This window comes from Protobothrops mucrosquamatus, unplaced genomic scaffold (assembly GCF_001527695.2).
Source record: "Protobothrops mucrosquamatus isolate PMUCROS unplaced genomic scaffold, P.Mucros_1.0 scaffold787, whole genome shotgun sequence".
NCBI classification, from domain to species: Eukaryota; Metazoa; Chordata; class Lepidosauria; order Squamata; family Viperidae; genus Protobothrops; species Protobothrops mucrosquamatus.
Window position 1 is genome coordinate 551,596 of NW_015387055.1, and position 26,592 is coordinate 578,187.

At 56.1% G+C, this 26,592-nt stretch overlaps 5 protein-coding genes across 5 annotated transcripts; 2 read left to right on the top strand and 3 right to left on the bottom strand.

The window, feature by feature from the left end:
- The first annotated feature begins 44 nt into the window (after nucleotides 1–44).
- On the top strand, nucleotides 45–9,439 carry LOC107289935 (synaptic vesicle glycoprotein 2A). Its single transcript, XM_015818763.1, has 12 exons — nucleotides 45–57; nucleotides 4,344–4,524; nucleotides 4,828–4,979; nucleotides 5,376–5,509; nucleotides 5,731–5,820; nucleotides 5,948–6,058; nucleotides 6,293–6,381; nucleotides 6,994–7,158; nucleotides 7,549–7,682; nucleotides 8,204–8,407; nucleotides 8,795–8,954; nucleotides 9,256–9,439. The coding sequence occupies exons 1-12, from the start codon at nucleotides 45–47 to the stop codon at nucleotides 9,437–9,439; spliced, it is 1,617 nt and encodes a 538-aa protein (XP_015674249.1).
- Nucleotides 9,440–11,931: 2,492 nt separating this feature from the next.
- Nucleotides 11,932–17,077, bottom strand: LOC107289938 (heat shock 70 kDa protein 1B-like; the record flags this gene model as incomplete). The annotated part of the gene is made up of 2 exons (XM_015818765.2): nucleotides 15,162–17,077; nucleotides 11,932–11,968 (listed from the first exon to the last, which is right to left on the bottom strand). Coding segments are annotated over exons 1-2 (1,953 nt in total), but the record flags the coding sequence as incomplete, so codon positions are not given.
- On the bottom strand, nucleotides 12,771–13,253 carry BOLA1 (bolA family member 1). The gene has a single exon (XM_015818764.2). The coding sequence runs from the start codon at nucleotides 13,251–13,253 to the stop codon at nucleotides 12,771–12,773; it is 483 nt and encodes a 160-aa protein (XP_015674250.2).
- A 1,029-nt stretch (nucleotides 17,078–18,106) lies between the features above and the next one.
- On the bottom strand, nucleotides 18,107–19,999 carry LOC107289939 (heat shock 70 kDa protein II-like). Its single transcript, XM_015818766.1, has one exon. The coding sequence runs from the start codon at nucleotides 19,997–19,999 to the stop codon at nucleotides 18,107–18,109; it is 1,893 nt and encodes a 630-aa protein (XP_015674252.1).
- A 3,286-nt stretch (nucleotides 20,000–23,285) lies between these two features.
- Nucleotides 23,286–24,960, top strand: HJV (hemojuvelin BMP co-receptor). The gene is made up of 3 exons (XM_015818767.2): nucleotides 23,286–23,388; nucleotides 23,507–23,997; nucleotides 24,337–24,960. Exons 1-3 carry the CDS (start codon nucleotides 23,286–23,288, stop codon nucleotides 24,958–24,960), a joined length of 1,218 nt encoding a protein of 405 aa, XP_015674253.2.
- The last annotated feature ends 1,632 nt before the right edge of the window (nucleotides 24,961–26,592 follow it).

Below are 26,592 nucleotides of genomic sequence, written 5' to 3' on the forward strand. Positions count from 1 at the left end.
CAACATCTTGTATTCTGCAATCTGTTTTCCTGCTTCTCTAGATCATGGTTTCCGCAAGTAAGTCTGTGAATATGTGAATATGTCTTCTATTTGTCCAGTAGACTAAGACTACGACTCCCAGCCGCCATAGCTAGCTAACAATGAGAGTTAGAAGCAGGGGATCCAAGCACACAATAGTACAAGCACACAAGCAGACGGATTTGAGGGGGGGGGCTCTGCTGGCATTTGAATTGGAGGTGTAGCCTCGCTTCCCTCAAAGCTGGTGGGCACGAGTCCCCCCCCCCCCCGTAGCACAATTCTTTGGAAAAGGTTTTATAAGGAGTGTTGTAACTTGCAGCTGTTTGCAATGGTGCTTTTGAAGGGGTGGCCCCTCCCTCCCTCCCTTGGCGCTTATCTAGGACCCCCTCGGCCATTCCTGGCTGTGGGCGAATCCCAGTGGGGAGGGGGAAAGATGAACAGCCACCTTCCTCAGCTGTTTAATTCCTGGAAGGAAAGGCCGGAGCCAGAACTTGCTTGGCTGATGGGAAGGCCTTCCTTCTTTCGTCCCCCTGAACGTTGAAAATCGGATTTTGTGCCTCTTGAGTGCCATTTGTGAGTGAGTTAACCAGAAATGCCTAATTGCATTTGCCATGAACAGCCAAAAAGAACACAACATATCGCTCCCAAGCGAAGCGGCTAGGTGCCGGAGCAGAGAGCGGCAGGCGGCAGATCTTGGACCAAATGAAGCATGATTTTATGTGGCCTCTGATATTGCAGGAGAGGGAGGGGGGGCTTCTCCAGGCTCTTTCCTAGCCTGGGCCCCTTTTGTCTTTCAAAGTCTGGCTAGTTAGCAGATTCTTCTGCATTTGGCCATCTTGTACCTAAAAGGGAGCCCCCCTCCTTGCACCCCAACCCTTTTCTCCCCTCCTAATTGATGGCGGGACCACTAGGGAGGGTGGCCCCAGTTCCCTTCGCCCCCTGTAGCAATGAGGACAGTTCCCCCTTTATTGGGAAGAGCAGCTGGTGTCTTTTCTTCCTCTTCCAGGCCTTGAATCTCTCCAGCTGGAGAAAGCCACATTTTCTTGCAGGGTGAGGAAACTGACACACACACACCCCGCTCCTCCCCCCCTCAACAAACCTTACCTGGTGAAATGGCCTCCTCCCTGCTGCTTCCAGACCTTGGCCCGCCCGGGCTTTTAGTTCCCCTCCCTTGTTTTGGCGCAGGTGGGCTTCTGAACAAAACCAAGACACAAACCATATGTAGCTCTGTCTGTGCGCAAAACCAACTGACAAAAAAACTTTGTGCTGTGGTGTAGTTTTTAGATGTTTGTAAAGAACAATTTTAAAAAAATCCAGGAAAAAAAAACCCCAACCCATGTCAACTGTAGTCTCCGGGTCATTTCATTTTGTATAAACCGAGAAGAAGCCAAGAATGATGATTAGATAGGAGTTATTTTAAATGTCATTGTGAGAAACAGTGATTATTATTTTTTTTTTTAAAAAAAGATGCTTTGGCTAATATTATGTGTACAGATGGTTCAGCAGGAAAAGGAAATCTGGATGTTTGGCTGAATCGAGCCACGTTCCCACAACCACCATTGATGAACTTGTAGTTTAACAACAATCCATGTTAAAAAAATGGAGGGAAATAAAAAGTTTGAAAAATCTAATGATCTTTTCTGCTTGAATTGTGCTTTTTAACAATCCGAGAGAAACGTCCGTTTCACAGGCCACCTTTTCTGGGGGAGCTGCAGGATCTTTTTAAAGAAAGCCAAATCAGTTTGGCGGGAAAGCTGAGCCTTTGGGGGGGGGAAGGGGGCGTTAGGGGGGGAGACCGGAAGGGAGCCTCCCCTGCAGGCAGGGTCTCTCTGATGGGGAGTGGCCCAGACAATGGCATCCCCTGAAGGCAAGTGGCGGGCAGTAAGGCTGGGGTTCTGGGGGTCGGGCTCTCCTGTCATCGGTCGGAGGGGGTGTTCCAGTGCTAGTTGAGTGGGGGGCCCTCTGAGGGTCCTGGGTTGAGCTGCAATCCCCACTGGATGCCATTTAGCCAACATGTCCGCCAGAGCGCAGGGCAAGTGCCAGGAGCAAATGGATGTTTGAGCCTGCTGTCATTTCAGCCAATGCTCCTTCCTGGGAATCCTTTGCCAAGGGGAGGGGAAGAACAAAATGAAATTCAAGGGTGAAAAAAACAAGGTTCTACATTTAGGCAAGAAATACCAAATGCACAGGTATAGTATAGGGGGTACCTTGCTCAATAGTAGTGACTGTGAGAGGGACCTCGGAGTCCTAGTGGACAATCACCTAAATGTGAGCCAGCCGTGTGCTGCAGCTGCCAAAAAGGCCAACACAGTGCTGGGCTGCATTAACAGAGGGATAAAATCCAGATCACGTGAAGTATTAATACCACTTTACAATGCCTTGGTAAGGCCACACTTGGAATACTGCATCAAGTTTTGGTCACCACGATGTAAAAAAGATGTTGAGACTCTAGAAAGAGTACAGAGAAGAGCAACAAAGATGATCAGGGGACTGGAGGCTAAATAAGGAATGGTTGCTGGAATTGGGGATGTCTAGTTTAACGAAGAGAAGGACGAGGGGGGACATGACAGCAGTCTTCCAATATCTGAGGGGCTGCCCCAAAGAAGAGGGAGTCAAGCTATTCTCCAAAGTGCCTGAAGGCAGGACAAGAAGCAATGGATGGAAACTAATCAAGGAGAGAAGCAACCTAGAACTAAGGAGAAACTTCCTGACAGTGAGAACAATTAACCAGTGGAACCACCTGCCTCCAGAAGCGGTGAATGCTCCAACACTGGAGGTTTTAAAGAAGAGACCAGACAGCCATTTGTCCGAAATGGTATAGGGTTTCCTGCCTGAGCAGGGGGTTGGTCTCGATGACCTCCAAGGTCCCTTCCAACTTTATCATNGTGGGCCAAAGAGGGGATTCTGTGTCCATTTGAACAAAGAACACACGAAAAAAAGGCAGCAACTCTCCCCCAGGCAGTGACTCCGAGTACAGAGGGGGGCATCATCTCTTGAAAGGAATGGAAGCCCCTTGGCTGCTGCAGGAACAGCGGCTCGCTGGCAGCTCTATGACTCAGTCGGGGACACAGCTGCTGCTGCTGCCGCTGTTGGTGACTCATCTTCCCCTTCTCCATCTTAGTGGCTCTGTGCAGAGACCAGCCCCCTCCCCAGCTTATCTCCTTGCTGCTTTGGGGCGCTGCAAGGAGGCTGGCGGGGGCGGGCAGGAGGGGAGAGCGCAGCAGAATTAAATTCCCCAGAAAGGAAGAGCGGGGAGGAAGCCTGGGGTGTGTGTGTGAGAAATCGGGGGGGGGGGAAGCTTTTGAGGCAATAGCAGGGCCAGCTTTCCATGCGACACCACTGCAGTGCGGCAGAGCCAGCCTTCCTCCCCATTTCTGGTGGGGAAAGGTCGGGCAGGAGTGGGGCAGCAAAGCTCCACTTCCTTCTAATTTGGGCCTTGCAGGTCTGCCGGGCCCTTTTCCACCGCTGTGGGTCTCATAAGCTCTGCCACTGACGAGGCTGCCTTCCGAAGGCCTTGGGCAGCTTCCGTTGGCAGGGACTCTCTGACAGCCAGGATGGTTGGAGAAGACGGGCACCGAGGCCTCAGCAAAGGGTGGGAGAGGCTGCCCAGAGGGTGCATTGACCCAGTAAGCAGAGCAAGGCCTGTCCGGGACCACACAGTGGCTCTTTGAGGGCTGGTGCCTCCAGTGAACATTCAAATAACCCGTCAAGGTGCTCATGGGGGGGTATCTCCCCTCCTAGCTCCTGGTCACTCCAACACTGGCTCAAGCCTGGAGCCATTTGGTCAACTGTCTGACCGCTCTAAAAGCCAGACACCCAACCCCCCGTCCAGTTCCTCCCTGAAAAAGTGCAGGTGAAGCCACGGAGGGGCAGGGGTGCCTCTCCACCAGGGAGCAGCGTAGAGACCCACCCCAAGGGTGAGACGGAGCCATTGTCTCACAGCAATGGAGATGCTGCCAGAAGCCCCCTGGCCCTCGGAGCCCAGGCCAGGCCAGCTGAGTGTCCTGCAGGAGGCACAATTGACCGGATGTTGGAGAGGTTAACTCTGGACCGCCAGCAGGTGGAAAGAGTCCCCACCCACTGAGCATGTTCTGGAAGCCACAGGGCACCTTCCCCTCCTGTCCCTCAGCCTGGGTCACCAGCTGGGTTGGTGTTAATGCAAGCCCCTCCATCCCCCAATAGTGCCAGGCTCTATCTGACTGCCAATCCTTTCCCCAAGAATGAACAGAGGATTGCCAAGCTCCCTCCAGAACATGGCTGCTCTGCTATAACTCCTGTCTCTCTCCTCCTCCTGTTTCTCTCCTCCTGCTGTCTCCCTCCTCCAGGCCTGATTGTCTACCTGGGAATGATGGTGGGTGCCTTCCTGTGGGGCGGCCTGGCAGACCGGCTGGGGCGCAGGCAGTGCCTGCTGATGTCACTCTCGGTCAACAGCGTCTTTGCCTTCTTCTCCTCCTTCGTGCAGGGCTACGGCACTTTCCTCTTCTGCCGGCTGCTCTCTGGTGTGGGGTAAGGGGACCCCGGGGGCTTCAGTCTGGGCGCAGCCCGCCTTTTCTCCCATCCTGAGGCCAGGGATGGCCTTCAAGGGCGAGGGCGCTATGGGCATCCCCCCCCAGCAGAACAGAGCAGCGTGTCCGAGGGCAGCCGGGGCCGGCTGAAGTTTGCAAAGACACTGAGGTGCAACTGGAAGGCATCTCCGCTGGTCCCAGCACAGGGGCTCCGGGAAAGGAACGGGGCTGCCCGAGTCGTTTTGGCCAGGAGGCTGGTGGGGTCTCCCCGTCCCTCTTCTGAAATTGCTCTCTCCCCTCCCAGCATTGGGGGGTCCATCCCCATCGTTTTCTCCTACTACTCGGAGTTCCTGGCCCAGGAGAAGCGCGGCGAGCACCTCAGCTGGCTCTGCATGTTCTGGATGATTGGCGGCATCTACGCCTCTGCCATGGCCTGGGCCATCATCCCCCATTACGGTGAGTCCCCGAGGGCAGGGGGAAAGAAAAGACCAGGACGTCCGCAGGCCGAAGGAGACCCACGTGGGGCTGAACCCTTTCCAGTTTGGCTGCAGTGGGATTTCCTCTTGGGCCTTGTTTGTACACGTTGACCCATCTGCCCTCCCAAGTTGGGCAGCGTCCCAACCCAGCAAGCAGCAGGGTTGGTCCCCAATCCGTAGGAGTCTGCCAGGTGTGCCCTCATGGGGCTTGGAAGCTGGGGAGAAGAGACAGGGTTCGGCCGTTGTTGCTCCTGATGGGCTGGAGTTGTAGGCTTCCATGGCTCAGACTTTGGGGGGGGGAGGAGAGTGTTCATAGGCAGTGGACATTCCCCTTTTGTAAAGCCCTCTTCTCCATCACCCCCCCCCCGTCGCTCAGGGTGGAGCTTCCAAATGGGATCCGCCTACCAGTTCCACAGCTGGCGCGTCTTCGTCTTGGTCTGTGCCTTTCCGTCGGTCTTTGCCATCGGGGCCCTCACCACCATGCCGGAGAGCCCCCGCTTCTTCCTGGAAGTAAGAAGACCCCAGTGCCCCCTTTCAAGGGGTGGAGAGGGCTGCTAGATGCCCGCAGAGTGAGCCCTAGGCCGGAGCCGGGCCAACTCTGCTTCCCCGTTGCCTGTCCCCCAGCAGCTGATGCGGGGAGGGTCCAAGAGCTGAGCCTCCGAGGCGTGAGGGGCAGAGGAAGATCCTTGGGGAGCAAACGGGTAGACACCCCCATGTTTCTCTCTTTCTAGAACGGCAAGCATGACGAGGCCTGGATGGTTCTGAAGCAGGTCCATGACACCAACATGAGGGCAAAAGGCCACCCTGAACGGGTCTTCTCGGTAGGAGCCCTTCTTCCCCTCCTCCTGGTGACCTGCCCACCACTAGGTCTCTTTGCATGACCCCCCCCACTACTCTCTCGGCTAGGGGGGCTCTGGATGACTTTCAAGTTTCACGTTCCATTGGCAGGTGACCCACATCAAGACAATCAAACAGGAGGACGAATTGGTCGAGATCCAGTCGGACACAGGGACCTGGTACCGGCGCTGGATGGTCCGCTTCCTGAATCTTTCTCAGCAGGTCAGTTGTCCAGGGTGGGGGCTGGGGGGGAGGGTTTGTGGGACTGCTGGGTTCCCTTCATGGGAGCCGTGCTGGGCAACCACACCAGGCGGGGGAGGCTGCAGTTCAACCACGGCCTCCCCAAAAGGCTTTCAGGGCAGGGACTGCCTCCCAAAGGATCCGCCCAAGCCCCTCGCGCCCCTAGCTGCATCCCAGACCCGGGAAGCTCCAAGCGCCTCCCCTCCCCTTCCACAGGTCTGGGCAAACTTCCACCAGTGCTTTGCTCCCGAGTATCGTCGGGTCACGTTGATGATGATGGCGGTCTGGTTCACCATGTCCTTCAGGTGAGCCACTCTGGGGGAGAGCCAGGCGACCTGGCGCTGGATCCACAGATCTCCCTCGAGGGAGGGGAGGGAGAGAGGTGCACCGGTCCCTTCTCTGAAAAACAAGAGGGGCCCAAACCTCTGAGATGATTGGCAGGGCTCCTAGAATGAAATGTTGAATTGACATTCACGGAGCCACGAGGATCGAGCCCCCAGTCTGTGCGGGGATGCAAAGAGTAACACTGTTAAACCTTTAAGTAACAAAGTGCAAACCTCACATCGCTCCCGCCCACGAGCCACACTGCCAGAGACAGTACAAGCCACGGCCACACTGGAGCCGAGGGTCTTCGCCCCCTGCATTTATTTCCGTCAGTTGGAGTTGGAAAGACCAACGCCCTGACAGGAAGAGCTGCGGGCTGGGCAGTTGGGCTTCGGGAGGATGCTTGGACCCTCCTTGGCCCACGAAGGTCCTCGCCCAGTGGGGGATCCTGGGAGTCGTCGCCCCGACGCCCTTCAAGTTGGGAAGAAGGGTGTGCTGGGAAACCAGCCTTTCTCTCCAGTTGAGGGTCCTCCAAACCTTTCTGGTTCTTTCTCTCCCCTCCTCCTCCTCCACCTACCTTGGCCACCGGGCAGCTACTACGGCCTGACCGTCTGGTTCCCAGACATGATTAAGCACCTCCAGAATGTGGAATATGCCTCCCGCACGAAGGTCTTTAACAACGAGACGTTCAGACACATCACCTTCAACTTCACCCTGGAGAACCAGATCCACCGCCGGGGGGAATACTTCAATGACAAGTAGGTGACGCTCTGCTTCAGAGGCTGGCTCTGTGACCAGCCCCCTCCCCCCCCGCCCGGGTGGGGCTTCAGTTGGGGCAGTGCAGGCTCGGTTGGGGCAGAAGGGAGACTGGATGCTTCCTTGAGCCGCGCTGTCTCTAGGCTGTCCCCTTCTGTGTTTTATTCTGGACAAGGAAAGGGATGGGCTACCGCAACACACACACACCGCTGCAAAGTCTCCCAAAGCAGAGATACTTTCCAGGTCCATTTTTGTAGCCTGGCCGCACATGGCCTGCCACCCACTGCAGGCACAGAGCCGCGTCATGCCAAGTCTGAAGGAGCCACCTCAGAGGGCTTAGCAGTGAATTCAGCAGTGGACCCTCAACCTCCTCTCTCTCCCCCCCTGAACAGGTTTATTGGCCTCAAGATGAAGTCGGTCACCTTCATTGACTCTTTGTTTGAAGAGTGCTACTTTGAGGACGTCACGTCGAGCAATACTTTCTTCAGGAACTGCACTTTTCTGGCCACCGTCTTCTACAACACAGGTAACGTGTCTGAGGGGACCGGAGCTGCTCCTGGGCACCTCTGGGTGGGTGGGTGGGGGTCCTTGGGAAGCCTCCATCATCCCTCCCGCCTCGGCTGGGCTTTCTCAAAGGCCTCTGAGCTGCTGAGCCCACCTCATATCCCCCATGAAGAAGTCACAGCCTTTGCGGTGCGGCTGCTTTCCTGACCAACCGAAGACAGAAAAATAGAATAGAATAGAATAGAATAGAATAGAATAGAATAGAATAGAATAGAATTATGGGATGGAAGACACCGGCAGGCAGGCCCAGCCGGGTGGTGGGAGCTGTTGGCACCGAGGGACCTGCAACAAGCCATTCAGAAAAAAGGATGTCCTGAGACGGCGGCCATAACCAGACGGGCTCCTGGGCGGGCCAATGACTGGCTTGACCAGACGGAGGGGAGGGGGTTAGGGGTCGGGACCCGGCCCCTATGGGTGGGGGGATCTGCCTGGTTTCTTTAGGGAACGGGCCTAAGCCCTGGCCTCTCGCCCCCCCCCCCCCAGACCTCTTTGAGTACAAGTTCATCGACAGCCGGATCGTCAACAGCACCTTCCTGCACAACAAAGAAGGGTGCCAGCTGGATTTCAGTGACGACAACAACGCTTACATGATCTACTTTGTCAGCTTCCTGGGCACCCTGGCGGTGCTGCCAGGCAACATTGTCTCTGCGCTCCTGATGGACAAGATCGGGCGTCTTCGCATGTTGGGTGAGGGGCCTCCCTTTTGGCAAATGCTTGGCAGGGATCAGCCCCCCCCTCTCAGCAAGTCATCCTGGGGGGAGGGAAGCCACCTGAGAGACGTCAGCCCTGGGACCGGCTGTCAAGGGGCCAACTGGTCAGTCGTGTGGTGGGCTGGTTTAGGATCTGGTGTGGCACCGGACTCCTTCTGGGCTCTGACGATGGATGTCCGATGCCCTGGTGGGATCTGTCTGGATAAAGAGGCTTTGAAACCAGCCACGGGGATTCCTGGTCTGGGCAAGACTTCCTAGTGGAGGCAAAAAGGTTTCTGAGCCTGCCCGTTTTTCACAATGAGGTCTAGAAACGGAGGACCGTGTTGAGCTAATGCTTGTCTTCCTCCTCCTCCGACCAACCCAGCCGGCTCGAGCGTCATGTCTTGCATCAGCTGCTTCTTTTTGTCCTTCGGCAAAAGCGAGTCAGCCATGATTGCCCTCCTTTGCTTGTTTGGCGGGGTCAGCATTGCCTCCTGGAACGCCCTAGATGTCCTCACGGTGGAGCTGTACCCTTCGGACAGAAGGTGAGCGTGCCGGGATAGCTGGGGAATGGGTCTCACCTACACTGTGTGTGTGTACACAAGGGTTGTCTTGGTGAAAATAACTGCCCCCGTGAGCCTGTTTGTAGGGGGGGCTCCTTCGGGCATCCTCTGTGCTTCTGCCACTGATGGGTTCCTGGTGGCCTCGCTCTTGAATGGATGGCGATCCCTCCCGGCCACTGGAATCAGAAGGGAGGGGGGAGACCCAGTCAGAGCTCTGCACCCACAAAAGCATCCCACTGTCCCTTCCTCCCCCTCCTCATGGCCTCCCCCTCCCTGCTTCCAGGACCACCGCGTTTGGCTTCCTCAATGCTCTCTGCAAGCTGGCGGCGGTTTTGGGCATCAGCATCTTCACGTCGTTTGTGGGCATCACAAAAGCCGTGCCCATTTTACTGGCATCAGCGGCCCTGGCTGTGGGCAGCTCTCTGGCCCTGAAGCTGCCGGAGACCAGGGGGCAGGTGCTGCAATGAGAGTGAGCCCCCCCCCCGGCTCTTCTGCCCTCGCCCCTGCCCGGGGGAGATTTAGCGTTGTAGACACTGTGACTGTCTTGTTGTACCATTTCAATGGGAAATCTGTCTTCGCTTGGGTTTTCTTCTGCAAGCTCACTTGCTCTTTTGAGTTCTCCTCACGCGCTCCTTTCTCCCACGGTGCTGAGGTGGACGTGGAGGTGGGGAGGCCGGAGAAGCCGTGGGAGATGGGTGGCCCTTTGCAATCTAGGCATTAGCAAACCAACATCTTGTATTCTGCAATCTGTTTTCCTGCTTCTCTAGATCATGGTTTCCGCAAGTAAGTCTGTGAATATGTGAATATGTCTTCTATTTGTCCAGTAGACTAAGACTACGACTCCCAGCCGCCATAGCTAGAAGCAGGGGATCCAAGCACACAATAGTACAAGCACACAAGCAGACAGATTTGAGGGGGGGGCTGCTGGCATTTGAATTGGAGGTGTAGCCTCGCTTCCCTCAAAGCTGGTGGGCACGAGTCCCCCTCCGTAGCACAATTCTTTGGAAAAGGTTTTATAAGGAGTGTTGTAACTTGCAGCTGTTTGCAATGGTGCTTTTGAAGGGGTGGCCCCTCCCTCCCTCCCTTGGCGCTTATCTAGGACCCCCTCGGCCATTCCTGGCTGTGGGCGAATCCCAGTGGGGAGGGGGAAAGATGAACAGCCACCTTCCTCAGCTGTTTAATTCCTGGAAGGAAAGGCCGGAGCCAGAACTTGGCTTGGCTGATGGGAAGGCCTTCCTTCTTTCGTCCCCCTGAACGTTGAAAATCGGATTTTGTGCCTCTTGAGTGCCATTTGTGAGTGAGTTAACCAGAAATGCCTAATTGCATTTGCCATGAACAGCCAAAAAGAGCACAACATATCGCTCCCAAGCGAAGCGGCTAGATGCCGGAGCAGAGAGCGGCAGGCAGATCTTGGACCAAATGAAGCATGATTTTATGTGGCCTCTGATACTGCAGGAGAGGTGGGGGGGCTTCTCCAGGCTCTTTCCTAGCCTGGGCCCCTTTTGTCTTTCAAAGTCTGGCTAGTTAGCGGATTCTTCTGCATTTGGCCATCTTGTACCTAAAAGGGAGCCCCCCTCCTCCTTGCACCCCAACCCTTTTCTCCCCTCCTAATTGATGGCGGGACCACTAGGGAGGGTGGCCCCCGTTCCCTTCGCCCCTTGTAGCAATGAGGACAGTTCCCCCTTTATTGGGAAGAGCAGCTGGTGTCTTTTCTTCCTCTTCCAGGCCTTGAATCTCTCCAGATGGAGAAAGCCACATTTTCTTGCAGGGTGAGGAAACTGACACCCCCCCCCGCTCCCCCCTCCACTGAACAAACCTTACCTGGTGAAATGGCCTCCTCCCTGCTGCTTCCAGACCTTGGCCCGCCCGGGCTTTTAGTTCCCCTCCCTTGTTTTGGCGCAGGTGGGCTTCTGAACAAAACCAAGACACAAACCATATGTAGCTCTGTCTGTGCGCAAAACCAACTGACAAAAAAACTTTGTGCTGTGGTGTAGTTTTTAGATGTTTGTAAAGAACAATTTTAAAAAAATCCAGGAAAAAAAAAACCCAACCCATGTCAACTGTAGTCTCTGGGTCATTTCATTTTGTATAAACCGAGAAGAAGCGAAGAATGATGATTAGATAGGAGTTATTTTAAATGTCATTGTGAGAAACAGTGATTATTATTTTTTTTTTAAAAAAAAGATGCTTTGGCTAATATTATGTGTACAGATGGTTCAGCAGGAAAAGGAAATCTGGATGTTTGGCTGAATCGAGCCACGTTCCCACGACCACCATTAATGAACTTGTAGTTTAACAACAATCCATGTTAAAAAAATGGAGGGAAATAAAAAGTTTTAAAAATCTAATGATCTTTTCTGCTTGGATTGTGCTTTTTAATAATCCGAGAGAAACGTCCGTTTCACAGGCCACCTTTTTTGTGGGAGCTGCAGGATCTTTTTAAAGAAAGCCAAATCAATTTGGCGGGAAAGCTGAGCCTTTGGGGGGGGGAAGGGGGCGTTGGGGGGGGGAGACCGGAAGGGAGCCTCCCCTGCAGGCAGGGTCTCTCTGATGGGGAGTGCCCCTGAAGGCAAGCGGCGGGCAGTAAGGCTGGGGTTCTGGGGTTCGGGCTCTCCTGTCATCAGTCAGAGGGGGTGTTCCAGTGCCGGTCGAGTGGGGGGCCCTCTCAGGGTCCTGGGTTGAGCTGCAATCCCCACTGGATGCCATTTAGTCAACATGTCCGCCAGAGCGCAGGGCAAGTGCCAGGAGCAAATGGATGTTTGACTCTGCTGTCATTTCAGCCAATGCTCCTTCCTGGGAATCCTTTGCCAAGGGGAGGGGAAGAACAAAATGAAATTCAAGGGTGAAAAAAGCAAGGTTCTACATTTAGGCAAGAAAAGCCAAATGCACAGGTATAGTATAGGGGGTACCTTGCTCAATAGTAGCAACTGTGAGAGGGACCTCGGAGTCCTAGTGGACAATCACTTAGACAGGAGCCAGCCGTGTGCTGCAGCTGCCAAAAAAGCCAACACAGTGCTGGGCTGCATTAACAGAGGGATAGAATCAAGATCACGTGAAATGTTAATACCACTTTACAATGCCTTGGTAAGGCCACACTCGGAATCCTGCATCCAGTTTTGGTCACCGCGATGTAAAAAAGATGTTGAGACTCTAGAAAGAGCTCAGAGAAGAGCAACAAAGATGATCAGGGGACTGGAGGCTAAATAAGGAACGGTTGCTGGAATTGGATATGTCTAGTCTAATGACGAGAAGGACGAGGGGGGACAGGATAGCAGCCTTCCAGTATCTCAGAGGCTGCCCCAAAAAAGAGGGAGTCAAGCTTTTCTCCAAAGCACCTGAGGGCAGGACAAGAAGCAACGGATGAAAACTAATCAAGGAGAGAAGCAACTTAGAACTAAGGAGAAACTTCCTGACAGTGAGAACAATTAACCAGTGGAACAACCTGCCTCCAGAAGCGGTGAATGTTCCAACACTGGAAGTTTTTAAGAAGAAACTGGACAGCCATTTGTCCGAAATGGTATAGGGTTTCCTGCCTGAGCAGGGGGTTGGACTCGATGACCTCCAAGGTCCCTTCCAACTTTATTATTATTATTATTAAATTGCGACCCTCTTTTCTTCATCTGGGGAAGAACAGCCCCCCCAGCTACCTACCTGCCCCCCCCCAAAGTGAGCAGACACAGGGAGGAAAGCCCAAGGCATTTAATACGCTTCAGCAGACACCAGGCAGGGGAGCAAGCCGGACCGGCCCGGCCACCAAGGGCTGCTCTGGGCAACTCAAACCGGAAGGAGGCCTGGAGGTCAGAGCCCCCCCGGGCCCTCCGGCCCGGCTTGCGTGAGCCCCGTCTTCGCCAACTTGCCGGCCGCGGACGGGTCGTGCTTGGCCCCTCCCAGGCACCGGGGGCTCTGGCCGACGGGCGCGCCCTTCTTCTCCCACTGCTGCGGGGTCTTGGCCTGGATGGAGAGCGAGTGGACGGGGCCGGCCAGCTCTTCCTGGAGGAGGTCGTTGACCAGGCGGTGCCGGTGGATGAGCGAGAGGCCCTCGAAGCGCCGGCTGGCCACCACCACCCGGAAGTGGGTCTCCGCGCCGCGCGGCACGGCGTGCAGGTGGCTGTCGTTGATGACCTCCAGGTGGAGGGGCTCCAGGGCCGCCTGCAGCTTGGCCCGGATGCCCGACTCCACCGGCTTCTCCATGGCCGACCCGCTCAGCGCCGCGCGTCCGGCCGGGAAAGCTGGGCAGCGGAGGAGGGCACGGCGGAGCGCCAGCAGGCCGGAGGAGAGCATCGGAGAGCTGTAACACAAACGCCGGGGGTAGTGGGGGGGTCGGCGGCCGGGTTCCCCACCGCCCGGGGCGCGCGGGCATCGGTGCCCTCGCCAGCCTGGAAGGACGGCGACCGGAGGGCGGACCGAAGCTTTGCAGCCCCCGGCCTCGGAAGGGCCTCCCAAGGACTCACCTGCCGCGCCCCACACCTCCGAGGTCGAGCCCCAAACCGCGCCCCTCCCCGGGCTGCGCGCTGATTTTCTTAGCTCGCCCAGTCGCCGCCCACCCGGCTGCCGGGAAAGCGAGTTCCTGCCAGCCCGAGGGGGCGGGGGCGCCAACGGCACTACACTTCCCGGCAGCCTCGAGGACCCTTCTCGTCTTGTCGCGCGCTGTTGCATTCTGGGAGCCGTAGTCTTTTGCGCGCTGGAGGCGCTTTGGACAACCGCGCGATGGGGGGAAAGCAGGTTTTTCTGCCCCCGCGGAGCCCCCACCAGAGCGGGCCGATGGGAACCCCACATCGCGGCCGGGTGCCGCGAACTACAACTCCCATCCTGCTCAGCCAGCTATAGGGCTGTCTCTTTCTCTCCCTTCCCTGGGTCTCACCTGTCGTCGGAAGCGCAGGTCCGCCCGCTCCTTTCCTTTCGCCCTGAGCGCGCTCCTGCGTCTCCGCGAAGGGGCAATTATGACCTCACCGCACCGACCCGGGCACCGCGCAGCCTCCTCCGGCGGGAAGCGCCTCGCTGGCATCCGCCCCTGGTCTCCAGGTGTGCGGCAGGTAGATTTGCCTCCTGCCCCGGCTGTCAGCGAAGCAGGAGATTCCCTCCCGGGGATCACTGGGGCCGGGTGCAGCGACACATCCCTTCCCCCCCACTCCACCCCCGAGACCGGACTGACCGCACCGAGGGATCCTGAGCCGGCGCAAGCCCGGATCTGTCCACCAGGTGGCGGGCGAGCCATTCTTGCGCTTTCGGCCAGGCTGGTGGGACCAACCCGCTTGTCCAGCAGGAGAAAAGGGGTCCTTCCTTCCTGCTCCTGCCCCCCCCCGCCCCCCAGCTCTCACACGCTGTATTTCACCCAGCCTGGATGTCCAGGGCTCCTTTTATCCGGCCTCCAGCTTCAGGTCACACTCCATATGCCAGTGGTGGCGAACCTATGGCACGGGTGCCAGAGGTGGCACTCGGAGCCCTCTCTGTGGGCACGTGTGCCGTCGCCCCAGTCCTAGGCCTTCAGCTGGGTTTTATAAAACCTTTTCGCTTTAGGCCTCCGCCGCCATGTGCAAAAAAAAAAGGTTCAATCAATCAGTCAATTTCAACTTCTCGCGGGGGGAAAAAAAAGATCTTGCAAAGTTGGAATTGATTGATTGCACTTTTTAGTCCCACCCAGTCTGCCGTTACCACCGCAGCCACGCCCACCCAATGGGCCACGCCCCAATTGGCCACACCCAACCAATGGGCCACACCCAACCAATGGGCCACACCCACCCGGCACCCGACGATGCATAAGTGGGTTTTGGGTTGCAGTTTGGGCACTCGGTCTCTAAAAGGTTCGCCATCCCTGCCATATGCTGTCCCCAACCCGACCCCCTTTTGGCTGCCCCCCTCACCCAGGCCAGGTGTGATCCCTTTGGAGTGGCCCCTGGCCCTACTGGATCCTCTACAGTCCAAGGGGCCCAGTGGATGGGGGTCCATGGGGATTGTGGGGGAAAGAAGGGGGGAGCTGCCTCCTGTTGACTCAGCTTCTCGTCCAGCAAAGGCATCAAATCAAGCCGCTCTCCCACTCTGGGCCTGCTGTCCTCTCAGTCTCCCAAGACACTCTTGTGAGAAGGAGGAGAAAATGAATACCCTCTTTTTGTTGTTTTAATAAGTTCTGTGAGAGCTTGGAGCTAGGAGGCCTTCGGCTTTTCGGGCTGGCCTTCTCGGGTGCTGAAGTGAGTGAGGATGGCGCTGCAGACGTCCTCCAGCTCCTTCCTCCGCTCCTCGTAGGCCTTCTTGGGCGCAAGCCGGTTGTCGTCCATCCAGGCGGCCGTCTCCTCACACATTTCCAGCAGCCTCCGCTTGGCCCGGTCGTCCAGGGACTTCTCTGCCGCCGCCCTCTTGAGCTGGAGGGTGCTGGCCTCCAGGGCGTTGAGGGCTTCCAGCTTCTCCTCCTGCAGTTTCTCCTGCACTCGATGTTCCTTCTCCTCCTGGAGGATCCTCTCCATCTCGTCTCGATCCAGCCGGCCCCGGGTGTCGATGATGGTGAGCTCTTCCTTGCTGCCCGTGTTTCTCTCCATGGCTGAAACCGTGAGGATGTTGTTGTGGTCAATCTGAAAGGTGACCGCAATCACTGGGACACCCCGTGGTGCTGGTTGAAGGCCGCTCAGGGTGATGGTGCCCAGGAGACGGTTGTGCTTGGTCAGCATCCGCTCCCCTTCGTAGATCTGCAGGAAGAGGCTGCCCTGGTTGTCCTCCGTGGTGGAGAAGTTCCTGCTCTCTTTTGTGGGAGTGGGAGAGTTGCGCTTGACCAGCACATCCATCACGCCTCCCACCGTCTCCAGCCCCAAGGAGACGGGGGTCACGTCCAGGAGGAGCAGGTTCTGCAGGTTTTGGTATCGGTGGCCCGTCAGAATGGCGGCTTGGATGGCCGCCCCATGGGCCACCACCTCCTCGGGGCTGATGCTTTTGCACAACCGCTGTCCATCAAAGAATTTGGACAGGAGCCTCTGGATCATGGGGATGTGCGTGGAGCCTCCCCCGAGGCCGATCTCGTGCACCTGGCTTTTCTTGAGCCCTGCTTCCTCCAGCACCTGCTGCACCTGAACCAGGGTTGCCTGAAAGAGGTCGCCACACAAATCTTCGAAGCAGGCCCGGGTGACTGTGGTGTGGAAGTCAATTCCCTTGTAGAGCGAGTCAATGGAGACTGTGGCTGCCATGCTGGAACTCAGGGTCTGCTTAGCCTTCTTACAGGCCTCCTTCAGCCTCTGCATGGCCTTCCTGCTCACGGTGGGATCCTCCTGGAACTTGTTCCTGAACTCTTGGGCGAGCTGGTTGGCCAGCCTTTGGTCAAAATCCTCCCCGCCCAAGTGGGAATCCCCTGCTGTGGCCACAACTTCAAAGACGCCATCCTGGGCAGTGAGGACGGAGACATCAAAGGTGCCCCCGCCCAGATCAAAGATGAGGATGTTTCTCTTCCCTTTGCGCGGGTGGGTCTCCTTGAGCCCATAAGCCACCGCAGCTGCCGTGGGCTCGCTGACTAAACTCAGGACCCGGAGCCCTGCAATTGCCCCCGCATCAATGGTGGCCTGGCGCTGGGCATCATTGAAGTACGCCGGGACCGTGATGACGGCCCGGGTGACCGGGCGGCCTAAGGAAGCCTCGGCTACCTGCTTCAGCTTGTAGAGCACCATGGCGGAGATCTCCTCAGGGTACAACTCCTTCTCCACCCCTCGGTAGGACACCCGGACCTTTGCCTTGCCATTACCATTGCCAGCCTCCACCAGGTGGTTTGGCCTGTTCTTCAGGTCCGACTGCACTGAGGGGTCGTCGTACCTGCGGCCGATCAGCCGCTTCACGTTATAGACGGTGTTTTCTGGGTTGAGGCTGGCCTGCAGTTCTGCCGGTTCCCCCACCAGGCGCTCCCTGTGGGTGAAAGCCACGCAGCTGGGAGTGGTGCGGCTGTTGTGGTCATTGGCCAGGATCTCCACCCTCCCCCTCTGGCAGACGGCCACGCAGGATTTTGTGGTGCCCAGATCAATCCCCACGGCTGGGCCTTTGGGGCAAATTCTGGCCGTGTCTGGTCTCGGTGTGGAGGGGGTGTCTGGTCTGGAGGTGGGCTTGGGCTCGTCTGCATGGCTGAGGTCAGCTCCCATAGGTGGCTCTTTCCCCGAGCAGCCTTTGGCCTTCTGCCAAAGATGGAAAATTGGCAATCCCAGGGGGCAGCTCTCTTGGGTCTGCACCCCCGACTTCTCCTTCTGGGCTTTTTTTTCAGAGGACAGACACCCCTCCCCCACCACTGTGCATGTCATAATGGGGCCCTGGGACCTGTTGGGAGGCTCGGTGTCCCCTGCAGACGGCAGACCCTTTCCTCTTCTGTGTCCCAGTGGAGATTCTACTGCAGAGCCCACCACTGTCTCCGCCTGGAGAAGACGGGGCGAGGGGCTCTTCTCTTGGGACAGCATCCTGACCCCCTGCTTCCCGTGCTGGGCCTCCTGGGTAAGTGCAGATTACCTTCGGGCAGGCTGTCTGGTTTTATTTTTTTTTGTCCCTGACCTAGATCCCTTTTGTGGTGGGTTTCAGAGCCAGACAAACCAACAAAAGCCTTAAGCCGGATAGAGAACCCACCCCATAACTGGAGAATGTGAACTAGACACTGTTCAAATAAATCTAGAGAAAATAAGAAGGATTCTCTGATACAAAGTAAGACTTTTGAAAGTCCAGGTGGGCTTCATCCTTGAGCTCTAGTGGCTGTGCTGGGAGGGAGCGTCATCCAAGGAGCCCCTCTGAGTCACTAACTTCTCCATGGCCTTCTAGACTGCGTCAAAAGCCAGACAAGGGGCCAGCAGGCCGAGCTGTGTGGCTCTTGTGTCCCTGCACTTTTGAGAAGGCGCCTTGCGGTGCTCAAGAGGTTACAAGAAGGAGAAGCCACCTTGGAGTTGAGGACCCTCTGCTCAGGCCAGGGCAGGGGATTTTGGCCCTTAGTGCCTCTTCTCTTGCTTTGGCCCTCCTGCTAAGCCTTAACTCGTATTTGGACTCTGGTCGTGTGACTTGCTCATGGGCTGGTTGGGGCATAAAAACCGTTAGTGAAACCAAATGGTTGTAATCAGAGAAGGACTCATTTTTTTACCCATAGTTTTAATGCGCCCTTTGGGTGGAACAGTGTACTCTGGCACTCAGCCGATTCATTCCATGTCTTCCTTCGGCTCGGCGGCCTCAGCCTCTCCTTCCGCCCGCTCTTCTGCCAGCTCACGGGTGTAGACCGAGTCCCAGGCTTCCTCCAGGTCCTTCTGCTGCTTCTCGCACTCCTCTTTCTCCGCCAAGGGGTTCTCCTCCAGCCAAGAGGCAGCACCGTCACACATTTCCAACATCCTCCTCTTGGCCTTCCCATCCAGGAGCTGCTCTTCCGCCACCCTCTTGAGCTCCAGGGTGCAGGATTCCAAGGAGTTCATGGCTTCGATCTTCTCCTGCAGGCTCAGGTCGTTGGCCCGGAATTCCTCCGCTGTCTGCACGATTGTCTCTATTTCCTCCTTGCCCAAGCGTCCACGGGTGTCCGAGATGGTCAGGTGGCCAGTGTTCCCTGTTTCCACATCTTTAGCTGAGACGGTCAGAATATTGTTCTCGTCAATGGAGAAGGTGACCAGAATGACCGGGACCCCACAGGGAGCTGGGGGGATGCCTTTCAAGGTGAACATGCCCAAGAGGTGGTTGTGTTTGGTCAGGGCCCGCTCTCCCTCGTACACCATGAACAAGATGGTGTCTTGGTCATCCTCAGTCGTGGTGAACTCCATGACCTCTTTTGTTGGGACAGGTGAGTTGCGTTTTATGATGGTTGCCATGACACCTCCTTGAGTATTGATCCCCAGAGACAAAGGGGTGACGTCCAGAAGAAACATATTCTGTGTCTTGGGCGTCCGGTTGCCCGTCAAGATGGCAGCCTGGATGGCTGCCCCGTAGGCCACAGCTTCATCAGGGTTAATGCCTTTGTTCAACTCCTTGCCATTGAAGAAGTCCTTCAGCAACTTCTGGATCTTGGGGATGCGGGTGGAGCCCCCAACCAAAATAATGTCCTTGATGTCCCCTTTGCTCATCTTGGCATCTCTCAAGGCCCTTTCAAGGGGCTTCAGGGTGGCTCGGAATAGGTCGGAGCACAGGTCCTCGAACCGTGCCCGGGTGAGGGTGGTGTGGAAGTCAATCCCTTGGAAGAGGGAGTCCACAGAGATACTGGCACTAGTGCAGGAACTCAAGGTGCATTTGGCCCGCTCGGCAGCCGTCTTCAACCTTTGCAGAGACTTCTTGTCCTGGTGGAGGTCTCTCCTGTGCTTTTTCTTGAACTCCTCTGCAAGGTGGGTCACCAGCCTCTTGTCAAAGTCCTCCCCGCCCAAGTGGGTGTCCCCTGCGGTGGCCTTGACTTCAAAGATGCCGTCCTCCATGGAAAGGATAGAAACATCAAAGGTGCCCCCACCCAGGTCAAAAATGAGGATGTTTCGGCTGCCAGCCTCTTGATTCCTGGCATCCAGGCCGTAGGCAATGGCAGCTGCTGTGGGCTCATTCAGGAGTTTTAGGATCTGGAGGCCCGCAATGACTCCAGCATCAATGGTGGCCTGCCGCTGGGCATCACTGAAGTAGGCGGGCACCGTGACGATGGCTTGGGAGACGGAGGAGCCCAGGTAGGCCTCAGCTGTTTGCTTCATCTTGGCCAGGACCATGGCAGAGATCTCCTCAGGGTAGAAGGTCCGCTGTTTACCTTTGTGGGAGACTTGGACCTTTAGCTTCTCCTCACGGCTCACCACAGTGAATGGCCAGTGTTTCATGTCCTCCTGTACAGCGGCATCCTCATACTTGCGGCCAATCAGCCGCTTGGCATCGAACACCGTGTTCTGGGGGTTGAGAGAGGCCTGGCTCTTGGCGGGGTCTCCAATCAGGTGTTCTGTGTTGGTGAAGGCCACGTAGCTGGGTGTGGTCCGCTTCCCTTGGTCATTGGCGATGATCTCTACTTTGTCGTGTTGGCAGACGGCCACGCAGGAGAAGGTGGTTCCAAGGTCAATCCCAACAGCCAGGTCATTCTGCTTAGGCATGGTGATGTCCCAGAGGGTGGCCGACTCAGGAGTGGAAGGAGGTGACCGTTCTCATGAGAGATGCAGGCGTCTCCCCTTATCTTTTGCCCCTTTTCCTCTTCTAGGACCAAACAGCTGGACGATGGGGGCTTAGATTCTTCTTAGGGATCATGGCATCATCTTCCTTGCCTAGAGCTGGGCACTTGGGCCTGTCCTTGAGGTGAGGGGCCCAGCCTTCCTTTCCAACCGATGCGATGACTTCACTGTCAGACATCACAATGGGGTTTGAACTGACAGCACTTCTTAAGCCTGGGCCATCTCCTTCTGTGGCTCACCTGCTTCCTGGTTGGGATCCAAGGCCCCGCTGATCGCAAGGCTCTCGCTTCCAGAGGAATCAGCTGCAGAGGTGCTGGAGAAGCCCTCCGACTGGACACGGGGATACCAGTGTCCTTCTCGCGGTCATTCCTTTGTCCTGTGTGGCTTGGCTGGGGAAGAAAGCTCTCTTGATGGGGAGGATTGGCAGACAGCCTGGCTAGAGAAAGGGGGGCAAGGCAGATCCTGTAAAAGCGAAGGCTCAAGCAAAGGCATGTGATGCACAGCTCAGCGGCCCTGCCGGTCCTCAGCGAAACCTGTTTGGCATAAAAGGAAAGCTAGAATAAGATTTAAGAGTGTGACTTAAGGCTTTATGTAACGGGTTTAAAATGCTTATTAGATATGGACTGATTTATGGCTTAAGATAGTTAAATAAGATGTTAGATTGAATAAAAACTAATTAAAGGTTTGAATTTAATAATAAGAGGTTTGTTTATGTATTCATATGTTTTGATATAGTAATTTTGGGAGGAGGTTAAAGGAATTTGATATTGATAGATTATAAAGTATAATAGAAATAGAAAGGTATTTTTTTTATTTTTTTCTTGGTTTGGTCTTTGTTTCTTACTTTTTGTTCTTTTTTGGTTCTTTTCTGTTTTGAACTAATATTTTTTTTAATTAAAAACTAGCTGTACCCAGCCACGCGTTGCTGTGGCTCAGTCTGGTAAAAGCGTGTGTTGCTTTTACGTCCAACAGATGGCGATGTTTTGCAAAAAAGTGTGTTTTTACCTGTCACAGGTGTGACATCTATCTAATATAGGTATATAAAAACACGTGCGTATTCGAATGCAACGTTGTGTCAAAATTTCAAAGCAATCGGTGAAGAACTTTCGGAGATTTAAGATTTTGAACAAACGAGCATTTACATTTTTATTTATATAGATGATGATGGCTACTTTGTAATGGGAGAAGAATAAGATAAAAGAAGAAACGATGCGAATAAATGTTTATTGAATATGTTAAGGAAAAATGCAATGGGGAGACACCCGAAGTGTTAATTATGCATTTGGATTAGAAACATGGAATATAGCATTTGAAATAGTTAAGCTCAACACAGGATTTGGATTTGTGGATTTATTTTGATGAAAGGTTATTGGGGATTGTTACGACTGACTTAGTTGCATTGAAATATATTAATTTGAATATAATATGAAAGCCGGTCAAGCTGAGCAACAAACAATCCAGAGGCTCCAGCTTTGCAGTAATGCTGACTACGGAGCTCCTGTGTCAGCCGTGACCTCTGGGGGGGACCAGTTTCCCAGGAGTGGCCTTGATAGAGGCGTCTTCAGTGGGAGGAACAAACTCCTCTGGATGGGACCGCAGAGGCTACATTGCAGCACAAGGCTGTGTGTGCGTGTGTGTATGTGCCTGAGGTTGGAAAAACCCTTGTCTTGACCATTTCCTTATTCCCCATTTGAATACAGGCCTCAGCCCCGTAGTGGAAACTCGGTGTTTCTCTTAAGAAGAAGATCAGGGGCTACGCGTGGCGGTGGACCTCCTGCCCAGCCCTCGGGAGCTGGCGGGACGGTTCTCCAGAGACACGGTTCTCCAGGCGGCTGCCATGTGCCCGAATCTCAGCCTGGCTCCATCTATACAGTTCTTTTTTTGGCTCTCTCCTCGCCCCCACCGCCCCCAGGGCTTGGGCTGCCCCCACCCAGGGATGCCAGCCGCAGAGGAACAGGTGCGCCTGTCTCTGGATTTATCTGTTGCAGCCCCCTCCTCTCAAAAGCGAGGGGGGTGGAGGGTCCTGTGGGTCTGCAGCCAATTTTCACAGCTTTTGCACAAACTTTCTAGCCAGGGGTGTGAACCAGCTCCTGCCCCACATCTTTAGGGAAAGGAAAGGACTGATGGTTGGGGGAGGGTCTCTGTCATTCATTCTTTGATCCCCAACCAAGAGCTCCGGGCTGCTTGAGACCTCCGGAGCGTCCTGCCCACCTTCTCCAGAACATCCTTCCGCCTTGAGAGGGTGACGATGGCCTGAAAGGGGATCCCCAAACACCACGCTGCTCAGAAGAAGAACTTGAGGTTCACCACTAGGTAAGAAGACTCCAGCCTCGGACCATTTTGCGACCCATAAGCAGACAAATCCTTTCCTGACCAGATCTCATCCCTTCTTGGGGAGAGCAGATGGGGAGGTTGGGTCCGGGGGTGGGTGGGTGGGTCAGTGGCAGGAAGGAGAGCTGCAGTCACACACAAAAACGGGCATCAGAGGATTGTGCGCCCTGCTGGCCTGCACTCTCCCCCCCCCCCCGTGACCATGGGAAGAAGAGGTTTCCCCCCCCAGCTTCTCCATTGAAATGGTTTCTGTTTCAAAAGTTTTAAATCCCATTGGCGTCTTCTCACTGTCTCACTGGGGGAGAGAATCTACCTGAGGCTGGGCGCTCCCCTCCTTTCATCGCGTGACCCAGATGCCCAGAAACACACGCCCAGAGCAGGAAGGCACCAAGGGGAAAAAAAAAAACCCTGCTGGAGCTCCTGAGAGCATTCACTTCCTCATGTGTATTCTGCACACACCTATCCGCATATGTGCAAATATGCGGAGAGGGCTTAGCCTAAAATACCCCCCCCCATTCCGCTTAGGGGATCCGAAATAGCAAGGCCTATTTACAGCCTTTGCCTCGGTTGCTGCCTGTGGGGGAGGGATCGGGTTGCAGGGCCTGCCGCCGCTGCCAAAGGTCCTTTTCTCTCCCTTCCACAAAATGCCCATAGCCGGAACACCGAGGAAGACGCACGGTGCCCACGCAGGAGGCTGGCCGAAGCGCTGTCCAGAGAAGGGCTAGGATCGATCACGCACTGCCTCCGCCCGCTGCTCTCTCTGATGTCCTGGATGAAAGAGGCAGGTGCAGGACCAGGTGTGGGGAAGGCCTTCCTTGCAATCGGGGTCTATTCCAGAGGCCAGGAGCGGTGAGGGTGAGCAGCTTCCCTCCAAGGCTGTATGGATTGGCGTGGGGGACCCCCTTCCTTGCCAAGGCTGCCACACCTCCGGGGCAGAGCCTTCCTCTTAAAAACTCTCTTCATCCTCCTGTGCTGCAGATACGGTAAGAGAAGGCGGGAGGGGTGGGGTCTTTGCCACTCCTGGGGGGGGTCTTTGTTCCAGGAGGCACATGGGTGCCTGGCCCTGTGCACTCACCCCAGCTGTTTTTTTGCTCCGCACAGTGCAAGCCCGCTGCAGGATCCTGCGCTGCAACTCGGAGTATGTGGCCTCCACCCTCCCCCTGCGGGGTCCTGGCAGGAGGGCAGCCCACTGCCTGGCCTTGCGCGCCTACGCCCGCTGCACCCGCCACACAGCCCGCGCCTGCCGCGGGGACCTGGCCTTCCACCTGGCCGTCCATGGCATTGAGGACCTCATGGCCCAGCACAACTGCTCCAAGGAGGGGCCCAGCCCGGCGCCCCGTCCCCCCCGTCCCCCCGGGGCTGGGTCCCCAGACTTCTGTGACTATGAGAAGGCCTTTGCCCACAAGCGCGGCAGACCACCCGCCTACCAGCACTGCGCTTCCTTCGGGGACCCCCACATCCGGACCTTCACGGACGAATTCCACACCTGCCGTGTGGAGGGCTCCTGGCCACTGCTTGACAACCACTACTTATTTGCCCAAGCCACCAACAGCCCCGTGGCCAAAGGATCGAATGCTACAGCCATGAGCAAGGTGACCTGGGGGGCTGCTGCTGCTGCTCTGGAAGGGGTGGGGTGGGAGAAGGGGGGACCTGGAGGCTGGAGGGAACTGCCCGAGGGACTTTGGGGCTTGGGGCTGCCATCTGAAAATTCTTCAAGCAGCTGAGTTGGGAGACCCTCGGGGTAACGTCCAGGAGTCCCAAGGGTGGAGATGGATGTCCAGGGATCGAGGCCTTTGGCACAAGCTGGAGGGGTGGAGGGAAGCCCCCTCTCTGCTCAGCCAAATACAGCTCCTCCTGACTCCAGGGAAGGGGTGCCCTGGGCCGTCTTCTCCTCCTCCTCCTGCTACTGCTGACCTTCCCCCCTTTTCCAGATCACCATCATCTTCAAGAACATGAAGGAGTGCATTGACCAGAAAGTCTACCAAGCCGAGGCAGACAACCTCCCAGCGGCATTTGTGGATGGCTCCGTGAACGGGGGGGAGCGGCCCGGTGGGCACAGCCTCAACATCCTTGCGCGGGCTCCCGGGCAGCACGTGGAGATCCGGGCGGCCTACATTGGCACCATCATTGCGGTACGCCGGACAGGGAAGCAGCTCTCCTTCTCCATCCGTGTGGCCGAGGAGGTGGCCAGCGCCTTCACCGCGGAGCAGGACCTGCAGCTGTGTGTGGGCGGCTGTCCTCCCAGCCAGCGCATCTCCCGGCAGCATGGCTGCTGCAGCCACGGCACCGTCACCGCCGAGAAGGCCCACCGGCTGTGCAAGGAGACGCTGCCGGTGGAGGACGTCTACTTCCACTCGTGCGTCTTCGATGTGGTGGCCTCGGGGGACAGCAACTTCACCCTCGCAGCACATGGCGCCTTGGAGGACGCTCGGCGCTTCCATCCAGATGCCAAGAAGCTTCACCTCCTCCGGCGTGACGCTGCCCGCCAGGCCACCGCCGGCTCCATCCTCTGCCTCACCCTGGCAGTGATCCTGGGGCTTGTCTGGGAGATCTGAACTCTGCCAGCATTGGCAGCACCTGGAGTGCCTTCCTACGGAGGTGCCAGATACGAAGGCGGGGGGGGCTCCCTGGGGCGAACCCGCCGCTCAGAGCGGTCCTGCTGGGCAATTCCTGCGCCAACTGAGATTGCTGGGCGGCTGGTGATATCCGTGGTTTAAAAAAAAGAAAAAATGCTTAATAGGTGAAGTGGGAGACTTTGAAGAGAAGGGCTTGATGCAGCCTCTGCTGTCTGCTGCAGATGTTTTTACCTGGAGGCAGAGAGGGGAAGCCTGGAAACAGGGGCCTGCTTCTTTCCCCCTAGCCTCCCCCCCTGAGTGGGGGGCAGCATCGGAAAACGTGTCCAGGCTCAGGCTTTCTTCCGTCACCAGGACTTTTGGCCCCTGGCGGCGGCGGGGGGGGGGCGAAGTAAGAACAAAGGACTGAAATTCAACAAGGGCCTTTACCTGCATGTGAGAATACAGTCAGGGAGACCAGGTCACCCTTAGCCAGCCTCTGGCCCCCACCCCACCCCACCCCCACTCTGGCCTGTGCAGCTTCCCCTGCCGAGCGGCTTTTCCATTCTCACGCTGCCGAGCTCTGTTAATCTGCCACTCATGCTCCTCGGCATCTATTTCTGCAGAAACTGCCCCCCCCGCAACCCCCCAGGCCCTGTCATTTGTTTCTCATGCAGCTTTGCTGCTTCTCAACAGGTGAAGCTCAAAATAACGGGAGCGGCCTTCCCCCAGCATTGCAGAGACCAAGCCTGGTGTGTGTGTTTGTGTGTTTGTGTGTGGGGGGGGAGTCACACTGATCCTGCCCCCTCCCAGTCCCTAGCTGGGGCCCGGACTGTTGCGCCCTCTGGTGGCAACTGACTGAGAAGCTGCATCTGGCTGGAAGGATGGATTCAGTGAAATCTTGGGGAGAGCGGGCTGAGGAACTTTGGGGTTCCCAGCCTCCCCGCCCCCAAGAACGTGCAGGTCCCCCCCCCACCTCCCATCTGGCTCCTGGGAAGGGGCTTCTTCAGAAAGAGCAGCTGTGCCTCCGGCTGCCACTTGAGGTCAGCCAAACACTAAAATTTGCTGCTGGGATTCTGCTCAAGCTGGTCCCAACTTCTTCTCTGCTTTGGGTCCAGATTGCGAGAAGGAAGTCCGTTGGCTCGCTCATTCCCAGGCAGCCGTTTTCAAACCTTTGGGGTGAGTATGGATGCCATCAAATGGAGGGTAAAGCATATAAGGAACAGCTGCTGGAATTGGGTATGTCTAATCTAATGAAGAGAAGGACGAGGGGGGACATGATAGCAGCCTTCCAGTATCTCAGGGGCTGCCCCAAAGAAGAGGGAGTCAAGCTATTCTCCAAAGCGCCTGAAGGCAGGACAAGAAGCAACGGATGGAAACTCAAGGAGAAAAGCAACCTGGAACTAAGGAGAAACTTCCTGACAGTGAGAACAATCAACCAGTGGAACAACCTGCCTCCAGAAGCGGTGAATGCTCCAACACTGGAAGTTTTTAAGAAGAGACTGGACAGCCATTTGTCTGAAATGGTATAGGGTTTCCTGCCTGAGCAGGGGGTTGGACTAGATGACCTCCAAGGTCCCTTCCAACTTTACTATTATTATTATTATTATTATTATTATTATTATTATTATTATT